General features: G+C 39.5%; 1 protein-coding gene across 5 annotated transcripts in view; it reads right to left on the reverse strand.

The window, feature by feature from the left end:
* Nucleotides 1-12,681, reverse strand: part of SEMA6A (semaphorin 6A) — a 200,784-nt gene that overhangs the window by 20,509 nt on the left and 167,594 nt on the right. For 3 of the 5 annotated variants that reach the window (XM_048502849.1, XM_048502851.1, XM_048502850.1), the window contains one exon: nucleotides 11,224-11,388. The exons of the other annotated variants lie outside the window; for them this stretch is intronic. In XM_048502849.1, the coding sequence (XP_048358806.1) occupies nucleotides 11,224-11,388 (165 nt within the window). The remainder of the gene's footprint in view (nucleotides 1-11,223; nucleotides 11,389-12,681) is intronic. 5 annotated transcript variants of the gene reach the window in all.

Raw genomic sequence — 12,681 nt, forward strand, 5'->3', positions numbered from 1 at the left:
GCAGGGGTGTGTGTCCCCAGGCCCCGGCGACGCACCGGAGGGCAGGTAAGGGAAGCGAGGGGGTGGGGGGGGGGAAGCGCCGGGAAGCTGCCGCCGTTCGCACGGCAGCGGCTTCCAGCCGGCATTTCCCCAACAAGAGCGCTTCCCAGCGCTCTGGGAAAATGCCAGCGTGGGGACGGGCGGGCTGCGCGGCTGCGATGCAGCTGCGCCCCCTGTGCGAATGGCGGCCTGGGGACGGCGTTTTTGCCATCCCCAGGCTGCCATATTCCGCCCGTGCGGAAACGGCCACAGTGACTTTGAATCAGTCACACTCTCTCAGTCTAACATAACTCACTAGATTGCTGTGACGATAAAATGGAGGTGAGGAGAACCATGAAGTAGCTCCCACAGAGCATTTCCATGGAAGAGTTTTACAAATGGAGTGTACATTTTTCTCTTCTCTCTTCCTACAGAAGTATAAAGTGCCCCTGAAAATGCTGATCCTGGGGAACAGCCTTTCACAGGGCATTTGGGCCTGCAGTAGGAGCCAAGAACGTCATGCTCTGTGAGCAGAATCCATCTGTCTGCAGGAAATACTTTACAGGATCAACCACTTAGAGGAAGGATGGAATAAAAATATGTTACTGAAAACAAAAAAAACAGTGACAATCGCTTTTGCAGCTTACTTTGATGGCATGGATAAGCAAAAGAATTGGAGAAGAAACCCAAGTTTTACTGCGTACACCAATTTAATCAGGTAAAGCCCTGGCAATTTCAGATACACCAGGACATGACAATTCTAAATTACTGTATTGCCTGTAGAATTTACAGAACAAAACCACATCTCTGAATTAGGGGGCTATCCACTGGTGGGATTCAAATAATTTAACAACCAGTTTCAGTGGTGGGATTCAAATAATTTAACAACTGGCTGTTTAGAAGCACCATTTTAGCAACCGGTTCTGCCAAAGTAGTGTGAACCTGCTGAATCCCACCACTGGGGATATCAAAATTTAGTTTTCATAAAATTATTACAAGCTCTGATTAAGTAATGCAATCATTAAGGCTAAATACTTACCAAAAAAAACTAATATGAAGAAATGAATTATTCAAATATCCTTAAGAATGTTGCCATTTAAAGTATAGGCCATAGTAATTTAGCTTCATAAATATGTTTTAAGTTTTTTAATGCTAATTTTACTTTTCGGTTTTATAACCCTTGAGCAGTTTTAAATGAGAAGCAGCCCCCCCCCCCCCCCCCGTTTTTGGATTTGCTTCAGGCACTGTGGCATACCAATAGCACGACTTGTGCTGCCAAACAGCCCAAGATATTTGCAACTAGATAAATCACTTTATAGGACTATTATTAATGAGTATGCATATGATCCAATCAAAGATAAACGTATTTAAGCCTTTCTCTCTCACACACATAAGCCTCCTCTTAATTTAAAGTGGGTTAGCTAAATACATGCTTTATTCATTCCTAACTGAAATACACCGCATTATGCTGAACTGCAGAATCAAGCCATTAAATGTGAAATCAGCTGTTATTGAGGCCTAATTTAAACCTGAGGCTGGTGAGGCAAACTGTTTCCTTTGCACAGATTCTGAGTTTTCTACTCAGTTTTCTACTGTACTGAGGAAGGAAATGAGGCCGCATCAGTGGGCAGGAAAAGATAATGGAGAGTACAGTACAAGGCGGAGAGTTTATCTAGCTCTTTTAAACCACTACATTCAAATTGTTCAAGTTGGTATAATAGCAGCTAGGACATGGAAAACTTTTTAGTTATTTTTATATAAAGTTTTAGTTAAAGTGTGATTACCTTTAAACACAAAATAGAGGCTAGATGGAATTTTCCTTCTCTTGTCTAGTTTGTTGTTTATCGTAGAAAGAAAAACCTCCTGTTATGTTTAGGACCTTCACTCCCACCTTTCAGGACATCTGGCCTGGTTGGGTGATTGCACCTGTTGCTTGTCAAAAGGAACAGCCTAAAGTGTGAATTATTTCCTGAACTGCAGAGAGTAACTCAACAGGGAGTTGATAGCTCTGTGACTTCAAGGATGTGCCAGGAACATTATGCATTCCAATAAGCCCTGAATTAGACTCTTGTTCCACTTCTAAGAGATAAGGATATTAGCCATAGTTTGGGTTATTGTTTTATGACCTTGCAGTGGAAGGGTTTCATTTTCACCAAGCTGTAATGTTGCCCTATGTCTCATTACCATAGTAAAATCCCCACCTCCGGGCCCCTCTTTTCCTCCATTTTCTGGTCATGGGTTGCACGTAATTGTGTGAAGGGGCCGTAACCTGTCCTTTCATGTAAAAGGTTGTGCCAAAGTGATGTAACAGCTGATATAAGGAAGACTGGCATGTGTTTTCCTATATAACCTCTGAACTTTGATTGTATTATTGCTTCTACCTTTAGTCAGATGCTGATTTTGGGCTGCAGCTGTTTAGATTTTCAGTTAAAAAGAATTTTTTTGTGACTTGTGTGCATACATTTGTTCTACCAAGGCAGTTTACAATAAATTGATTGCCAAAGACTATTTAAAGGAAAATAAATCTAGGTAATTCAGTAATTCATATGTACCTAGATTTTAACTGAAATGATGGTAGGGAAATTTAAATGTTTTCAAATAATGAGGTTGCTGATGCAACCCTCCTTAAGTACATTCTATATAAAATATTACTTAGATTACAATCACAAAATTTCTTATTTCTGGTTATAGTCCTCTGCCAGATGTTGGGAAAACAATGGTAATGGAAACAGACAGGACTAATTCTGCTTTGTTAGTGCTATTTGGAAACCCTAATGTACCAAGCATGAGAAATACACTGATGTGAAACCAGCGCAATGAAGGAGACAATCTGCCTTTTCCTTTAATGTTGAATACTCAATGGTTTGCTTTTGATGATGGTTGTCAAAATGGTTTACTGAAATGAGAGTGATTTCAGCCACATGTGTCTTAGAAACAGATTTCCTTCTTGGGTCCCAAAGATGGAACCGATTATGCAATTGCTACTAAGACTGACACAGTTTTAAATATGATTAAGTCCTTTATCATTCTTAGGGCTGTAGGGTATTCAGTTGACTTTGGAGATGATACTATAAGAGAATTTTGGCAGAAATCTGTAGTAAAATATTTTTTAAAATAAATTATGAAATGGAAAGAGATATAGTGAATTTTTGTTCACAAGTATCACACAGACTTTCTTTTAACATCCTTGAAGTTGTTGTTAAAGTCAGGAGTGCACTACTCTACATGTACATTGGTGCTATAAACACCTGGAATACTGAATACTCGATAATATACAGTTCAAATTAAAACACGGAGGCATTCCTAATATTCTCAACATTTAAAATGGCAGCCAATTTTGTAATCCTAAGAAGATAGCTGTAAATAAATAAGAAAGCTCAAGTTCTGTGTTCAATTTGCATGGGCCCAATTTGCCATTTACCAGAATATTTTATCCTGTTTCAGAAATTTCAACCCCTCAGAATTATTTTTCAAGCAGTTTTTGATTTCTTAAAATCAGCCCTATATAACTCAAGATAGCTAATACTAAAACATTCAATGTTTATATTTCAGCAAAACTAATTTCATGTGTATTATTAGGAAATCTTATAGCACAGCCAAGGCAATAACAAAGCTTCTGAAGATCCTGCAAATCAATATCCTAGTACAAATCCCTGGCAGTTATTATAGTGTGACAGGATGTAGCAGTAAAATGTTTAAAATGTTCAGCAACAGACAAAAGGGTGCACGCCTTTTGGTCACGTGGGGGGGGCAGGCACAAGGAGCCCTCCACGCTACAAAACGGCATGTGCCCCAGCCGCATGCCACTGAGCCCTGCCCCCCTGCAGGGAGGTGGAGTGGTTGAGGCTTGGTGGCGAGTGGCGGCGAGTGACTGCAGTGCCCACCTGGGATGCCTGCCTCCGCCACTGAGCCCCGCCCTGGCCTCCATGCAGGTCGGCTTTTGCCCTGGGAATGGCAGGAGCCAGCCTGCAGAGAGGCAGAAGCGGAGCTCGGTCCAAGCCCCCCATGCCAGGCCTCACCCCTGAGCCCGAGGGAGGGGGCATGCAGGGGCGGTGCCCAGAGGAGGTGTTGCCCCTGGGTGCCATTTCCCCTTGATATGCTTCTGGTCCTGGGTTCAAGTCACATGTTGCAGAGAGTATTGCTTATGCAAACTCTAGCTTTTTGTAGAGGCAACTGAGCATGATATATTCAAAATGATGCTCAAAAGGCACAGAAAAAGCTCCGCACTGTTCTTATTCATAATTTGTGCCAGAATTCTAGAAACTGCATTATCAAAGGCCAACAGCACATCATGCCATTTGCTAAAGTCTTCAGAGTGCAGAAAATCTGTGTTTTAATCTGGTGGTATAGAACTACATCTATATCCTTCAACTACAGAAGTGAGCAACCTTATTCAGCTTGAAGTTCATGGTTCAGTCATCTCATGTCCTCTATGTACATCACAAGCTCAGCAACTACAATCCTTACTGTGGGGTGTCAAGTTTTGTTTCCACCAATGTCATGTGTTCCTTTTGCCCTACCAGCAATTGCTACAGTAAACACTTACAATTTTGCCATGAGGGCAACCATGTCTCCTTAACTGATTTTGTATGTTGGTTGTGTTCCAGAAGTGCTGAAACAGATCGAACATGCTGATCAATGCCAAATGTGGAGACACGATGTAGTGTGCCAGTTTCCACAAAGAAAAATAAAATAAATCTGAACCATTTGCATATGCTGGCAAAGGTTTTGATAGTCGAGATATGGCAGTTCTAGGCAAAACTAGTAGCATTTTCTTCAACTAAAGTATTATATATCCTTTTCTGTCCTTGTTGAAACATCTTGTTAAACTTAAGGCTACATCTTTTAAGACATTTTGCGATGAGTCAAATCAATATATCCTCTGCTCCTTTACCTTCATCAAGTCTATTGAGTGTCACTTTTGCTGGCAGTTCATTGATGACAGCGTATTCTTGAAGGTTATCCACAGAAGCCGTGCATCAACAGCTGCCCCTCTGCCTATTGTTGGGCCCTGTAAATGTTCAGCTGCCACTTCCTGACACACTACACAAAATTCCCAGTCATTTTTAGAAGGAGCTTAACTTCCAGGATCTTCAGCAGTGTTCATCAATGTCAACCACTTAACAATAGGTGTCCTGCTACTAGAAGTTCTTTGAAATAAATTTGAAAAAGGGAGGTATAAGTAGCCAGTTGAGTGTGCTGAAATGTAAATGTTGACTATTATAGTATGAAGCACTGCTAGTTCAATGGAGGTGACTTCAAAAATTTAAAACTAATTCTATGGCTGATAATTTCTGAAGGAGAATGATATTTTGAAAAATTGTAATGCTTTAAAGATAATTACAGGAAACCTCCCAGAGAAATTCTGTTACAGTAATGTTAATGGTTCATTTTAAGGAAAATGGATGTGAGAGTGATCTAGCTGTGAAAGCCGGGAATGCCCTTACCTAAGTTTGCCATCTTTGGAAATTTAGGGGCAGAGTCTGGGGTGGTAGAAGGGAGCTCAGGAGAGATGGGGGAACCAATCCCTGAAGTCTGGGAATCATTTGTAATTCTGGGAGATCTCCAGAACTCACCTGGAGATTGGCAGCCCTACTCCTTCCACCAATTTGGAAACCCCATTAGGACTTTCCTCCTGAACTGATGGAAACACTGGGAAATTTCTGATGGAAAAACTGGGAAATTTTGGAAAGCACACAAAATATCCCTCATATGAGATATATTTTTCTTTGAAATGACTGAAATGCTTTTAAAAGTAAAGCTTCGTTCATTCCAACTGAATAGCATGAAAAGCTGAGGACTCCCCCACCTTTCTACTGGAAATATTGGGGAGTACAGGAAAAAAAATCCTATGAGATGATATATGTTGTTATGCAATGACTGAAATGCTTTGTAAGTTAAGTAAAGGTTTAGTCACTCAAAATAGTGTCTGATGACTTTATTTTCAGTTTTTCTATTGGAGAGTACTGAAAAATACTCTGACATATATATATTGGAATGAGTAAAATGTGCCCAGACAGCTGCAATCCACTGTATACTATGCTATCTCTTGATTTTTACTGGGTACATATGCCATTTTGTTTATAGAAAACTAAGGCTTTTATGCTTTTCAATTCCATTATTATACCAATTTTATATGCTAAAACACATATATTGCATTTTATGTTGTTAATGCAGAACACAGATCTAGTTGTGATAAGAAAGTATTATATAAATTTCTATTTTCTGGCAGGAAAAAAAATGGCAACCCCCTCCTTTCCACCCCTTATGGTTTCAAAATTTCTGGAAATTTTACATCTTTGTTACAAATATCAACTAACTCCACAATTGGTGGACAGTATGAATTTCAATAATATTGGCAGAGTCTTGCTATATTAATTCACACTTTATATGCACTCTAAGCATGTAAGAACCTACATGCTTTTATCACAAAATATACTATTTCACCCCTTTTTGTGGCGATGATGCTATGTACCAGTGAATCTGGCTTTTCAGTCGTAATAGCACTGATTTGTTCTATGCTAAGTTTCTATACCTTACAATAGAACATACAGATTCTATTTAAGCCAGATGCTATGAGTTCTCCTGGACCCAGAGTAAATGCCACTGTCTGAGCATTTCAGCTATAGAAACCTAACAAATGAGCCAAATGGACAAAAGGACAACTGTGTGTGCTCACATACTTCCAATTCATTTCAGTGCCCTGGAGTGGTCTGGAGTGGTCACTTGTGGATTATGTCACTGGATTTGCTCTAGTGGTTGCAATAATAGTGTGATATAACGTCATATAAAGTTATACTATTTTCTACTTCTGTAGAGGCAGGGTTCTTTATTAAGATTTTTAAAAGGAAAAAATGCAACTGTATTTGTATGATAATTTTGGATAGTTATCCAAAATAGGTGCCACTACTGTAGCAATCCTTAGAGGAGAAGTTCTGAAATCTGTAAAGTGATTATTCACCAAGAAGTGACAGTGACAAAATATATAGCAAGATGTGGGGCTGGTAAATTATTTAATGTAGGTGGGTAGACTAAATTATCTGAGGACAGAAGTAAAGCATTTGGTTGACACTTCTTAAATGGTAGTCAGAACTATGAGAACATCTCAGATTTCCAGGAGTCTCCTTTCCCTAGAAGACCTTATGGAACTCAGAACTGATTGAAATATTATACTAGAACATGTTGGAAGCCACTACTATGTGATTCCTTGCAGAGGGACTGCCATATTGATGCTCCAGTTATTGGTAGTCACTAGTCCTGGTGTGGACACTGTGCAATCACTGCAAAATATACACAACTTGATCTTGGAGGTGCTGTTGCAAAAAAGCAAGCTTGGTGGGTTCTATTGAGAAGCATAACATTTGAATCAGCCCTTAATGTTATGTATTTGCATGCATTAGAGTCTACTGCAGTTCACTGTCTCTATAGTAGTCACAATATTCCTCTATCTGTAAGATGCAATTAGGCCAGCTGTTTGTCATGAACAGTGTAACCATTTATGCCTATTGGTGTGGTTTTAATTCACCTTTGATTCCTGATTCAACCCAGCCATACAGTTTTTAGCTTTCCAAACCTGATGAAGCCTATAATTTTATTTTTATTTGCAGGTTTATAATCCACTTTTGGCTTACTGGATTCCTGAGGGGGCTCACAATGTGAAATTGGTCATAAAAATAGAGTCAATTTTCATGTTCAGCAGCTAGCTCATTCCTAGGAATCAGTGCTCATGCGAACAAATAACTTCTGTGAGTTGTGTAATACCAGAACCATGAACTCATGTGAGATGATGGTTTCTCTTCTGTGAACACTTTTCTCTCATTGGAAATGGAGCCATGATCTTGTAAGTGTCTCCAATGATACACCATTGATATGACCACTGGTTTCAGGAAGTGCGCCAGCAAATGAATGCAAGAACTGCCTCAGAGTGCATCACTTGTTCTGACATAGAGGGAAATGAAAAAAGGTATGCAATTTGTTTGTATATATATAAATGGCTCAACTAACATTTGGCCCAATTTTTGAATAACTGATGCAATACCACAACAACAGCAAACCCAGTATAGGTGAGACACATCTGGATTCCATTTCCAACACTTTTACTGAAAGGGACAGCTTGGGAGACTGTAGACATCAAAGTACCAAAACTGAAAACAGAACTGTTGGCTGCAGATTTAACTAATGAACATAAGGATAATATATAGTACAGTTTCTTAGGAAGAGAACAAGCAGTAGACAAGGGATAATAGGGTAATGAGGGTCAAGGACATGTCATTGATAAGAGAATATGACTTTACTTTCTTCATTTATAGTCTTTGGTTAGTAGGAGATCTAAACACAGCACTGTAGTACTACTTATAGTAAAGGGGAGTAAAGCCTTGGAGCATTCAACACAAAGGGTTTTCTATAATGGGAAATGGCAGGGGAGAGACTATATACAATGGCAGCAGAAGGGAGGGTTAGACTGCAATGTGAGAGAAATACTGGTGTGTTCATAAAGGTGATGACAGATAAACTAATGTTACAAGCACAGTAAGAAACAAAAGAAAAATAAACCCACATACTCCGGAAATGAATCTTCATTTTCCCTTTTGCAGAGGACAAAGAACACATCAACAGGAAAATGGAAAATTTGCTAGGAAGAATTGGAGGGAAGAATTGTTGGTTGTTACAGAGTTCTCTCCTCTATATGTCTTGCATCAGCAGAAGGTGTATTATGGTGGTCCAAATGCAAAAAACGAGAAAGAATATGGTACATGTGCTTTGATGCTATGAGCTGTGCACTGCACTCCACATTTTCATCTTAGCAAGAATTGTAAGGGTTCTTCCAATCATCAGTTCCGGAGTATATTTAGCTACTGAAGCTGTGGTGCACACAAATGTCACATTCCCATGAGTCAACCCATTTAATTATCCCCATTTCTTGCATACCCCCTCCAGATATTCCCTGAGATGCTTGTGCTGAATTAAAAGCTGAACATATGGATGTGACATCATCAAGGCATTAAAGGTGAAGCAGCAAGTGGCTTAAGAATTAGTACAATTAGAGGCAAGTCATTTTTGCTAGGGGAGAAACAGAGACAAAAGCACTGCCACAGAATTAACATAACCACAAAAATAACACTAACAAAGCACTCTGCCAAAAAAATAATAATAAAGGCATAACATATTTTTGTGAAAGAAAATAAAATCCACATCCAAAATGAATACAATGAAAATCAAGCGCAACACTGTTTTTCATGTTTTTAAAAAGTTTGCATAACATCTCTTTCCTTTGCCCTTGAAAAATAATTTACAATATTAAGAGAGTTTGATCTGAATGCCATTTGGGCTTGGGGTGGGCAAGGGAAGGAGGGGAGAGCACACAGATATGTGATAATGATAAAGAACCATGCGGTCACCTCTGCCACCATTGTTTGTTTGCTTTAACGTGTATGGACTGCTTCCAGCTTTGCTAATGATCTTAATTAGGTTGCAAAGAATGCACAAAATTTAAATAATCAAGTCAAGAGCTAATAAAGCCTTTAGTGTTACTCCATCAAGAGCTGAATTCAGGTGAAAACTATCATGGCCCGTCAGCTTTATACTTATGAGAGTAGTTTCACTGGAAATTGTTTTGAAAGTGGAGGGAGAATGCAGTATGGCTTGAAAAGCAGCTGGTTTGCCTTCAAGGCAGCTGCTGTGCAAAGGAGTGGTGAAGTCTAGAAACCAGGAAGAACAAATAATCTGAATTAAATCTGAAAGATCTGTTCTCTGCCTATTGGAAATGGAGGCGATTGTGGATTCATAACAATCAATTAACTTTAAATAAATTTGCAAGACCCACTGAAAATAATGGAAGCTTCACAATTTCGACTTAAAAGGACAGTGTGCTGAGGTTCGCCTTTAACAAACGACTTGTTTCTGATTGCTTTTAATTCATGAACAGACTTAATTCATGCTAAGCACACTTATGCCCCTCTAAGATCACTGACTTCAATGAACTTAGAAGGGTATAACTGTGCTTTGGATGTCACCGTTAAATTGCAAGCTCAAACCACAAACAAAATAGTAGTACATGGAAGTCTCACTGAAACTCAGGGCACAAACTGTGCTAAAACCTAGAAAGAATATGTGAAGCTAGAGAAGAATGAAAGGAACAGGATTCGACCAAATTACTTCCCAGACTACAGCATTTTTGCTGGAGCCACTATCCACGTACAATGAGCCAATCTATCTTCAAACAGTCTGCTAAAAAAAGGTTGCTACTAGTAGCATTACCACATTACCACAGAACACATTAGCATGCCTCTTTTCTCTGTTTTGAGGATGAGTTGTCAGCTGTCAATTTAGGAGACTGTTAATTAGAATCAGGCTACCCCAGCTTTAAGGATTAATTAAAAAATATAAATACTAGTGCCTAACCACTCATGGCCTGTTTGTGAATGCACAGGAGTGGGAGAAGGGAGGCTTCTAACAGCATCCAAGAACTGGAAAAAATACAGCCATACTGTAAAGTCACAATATTAAAACAATGCATGAACAACTGGGTTTTACAGGGTGAAACAGCAAAATCCACTAGCAAACAATTGCTAAAATGCATTGAAAGGGGACTGAAAGCGCATTATTCAACATGTGTGAAAGTGCTTGAAAATATGACCACTCTTTTCAAGAAAACAAAAACCTACATAAGCTAACCAAAATGGCAACAGCTCTGTTCATGGTATCCGGTTCTTTATATTCCAGTGAAATGAATGGAGGTAGCTAAAGCGTCTGTTCATTTCAGTTGAACTTATATGGGGCATTTTCTGATGCATTATGCACTTAATTTCAGTAGGATTTTCATAACACTAGTAAGTGGCTTGAGCTTGCAGCTTAAACAAATTAAACATCAAAAATACTTTCATACACTTGGGTGGAAGTGGAAAATGGTGAATAACGTAAAGCTGAGGATCATCTTCCATCATCATCTGAACTAACTTAAACTTTCTAAGATGTCCTCAAACACGTTAAACTTTAAATCTTGCATTTGTTCCACATGGTTTTCTTCATCACTGAACAGCCAGAACCGAATTTAAATTTTGCTTTGGCCCTCTTTTTTTGGAGATAAGCTTTTAATGACATGGTAAGACTTTTATTACATGTCGCCATGCTCCAGCTGGAAGCAGTTACACTGCAGTCACTCCTCTTCCCTCCCTACCACAGGAAGAATGATTTCCAAGGCCTTACCCTTCTTGTCTTGGTGATTATGGGATGAAACAGCCACATATGGATTTGTGTTTTCAGATGAGCCAACTGGATCCTTCCAATCTAGCATGCGCCCCCAAGCATCATAGCTCTGTTGGGCTGGAGAGTCTGAAGTGGTGGTGCTGGGAAGTAGGGAACTGGAGTGCCCTGTTGCATCATAAATACAGTTAGGCAAGGTGAAAACAAGTAGCCTGGCAACAAACAACATTTCCAGAGGAAGGAAGTATATTCAGCATTTTCAGTGAAGACGCTCTTAAAAGCTAAGTCAAGGATTTACACTCCAAGAAGAGACACAACGCCCAAGAAAATACTTACACAGAGTAGCAATTAAAACACTGATTCCAAATTCTGATTTTTTTTGCAAAAGGAAAGTGTCCTTAAATGGACTTTTCAAACACAGAGTTCTAGAACCTTCAACCAGGAAGGTCCTGCTCCTGATTCATCTCAGATCATTACAAAAGACATGTCCCAAAGATCTCAGAAAATATCAGAGGAGAGGTCATAAGGGTGAATATGACTATTTACTATATAGGGAGACTGTGGGCTTGCTTCAGTGAAAAGGACAGAGAAAGTACTGTTGGAAATAAAGTGAAGGAGAACCAGCAGAATTTGGAGGACATGTGGTGTATGCAAACCAATGCAGAGTGCCAGAAGTGGAAGCTGTTGCTGGCAGCCACATGAAGATTTCAGTATGGTACAGGAATGTATTGGTGAAGGCTTTCACGGCTGGATTCAACTGGTTGTGGTGGGTTTTCTGGACTGTGTGGTCGTTGTCTGATGGATCTTGTTCCTAACATTTCGCCTGCATCTGTGGCTGGCATTTTCAGAGGTGTATCACAGATAGAAGTCTGTTACACACTGTGTCTAGTGAGAAGGGAATGGTATAGGAAGTTTAGCCTATGTTATTATTTCCACGTATATAACTAGTTTGCAGGAAAGCAGGTCAGATTCACACTGTTTTTACTGGGGCTTTAGCTACCAGATACTACAGCTAATCATTAACATGATTAATTTATCGGACTGTACCCCAGGCTGAAGAATTACACTGACAAGGGCACTGTATTATGTTTTATCTGTTCTGACAAGGAGTGCAATTCCACCAGTGCCCATTAATAATGAAACTTGGGAGTTGCCGTTCAGGATTTCTGAAATAATTCCTGAAACTGAGGCTGGGAAGAGAACAAAATGGGCAAACACTTCCACAAAGATCTACAAAGAAAACACAAAAAACCTGCTAGAGATCTTGGTTTCAGCCTCAGGACCCATTCTGATGACCTTACTGCCTAGCATTGTAAACATTCCAAAAAGGGTTGCTGACGATAATATCAGTAAAAACATGTGGCTTCTGTAACTTGTACTACTCTGAAAAGGAAAAAAAAATCTGTACAATGGCATGCCTGTCAGCCTCTCAATCATCTTACAACCATTCCCTTCTTAAGT

This window comes from Sphaerodactylus townsendi, linkage group LG07, assembly GCF_021028975.2.
Source record: "Sphaerodactylus townsendi isolate TG3544 linkage group LG07, MPM_Stown_v2.3, whole genome shotgun sequence".
Taxonomy (NCBI): Eukaryota; Metazoa; Chordata; class Lepidosauria; order Squamata; family Sphaerodactylidae; genus Sphaerodactylus; species Sphaerodactylus townsendi.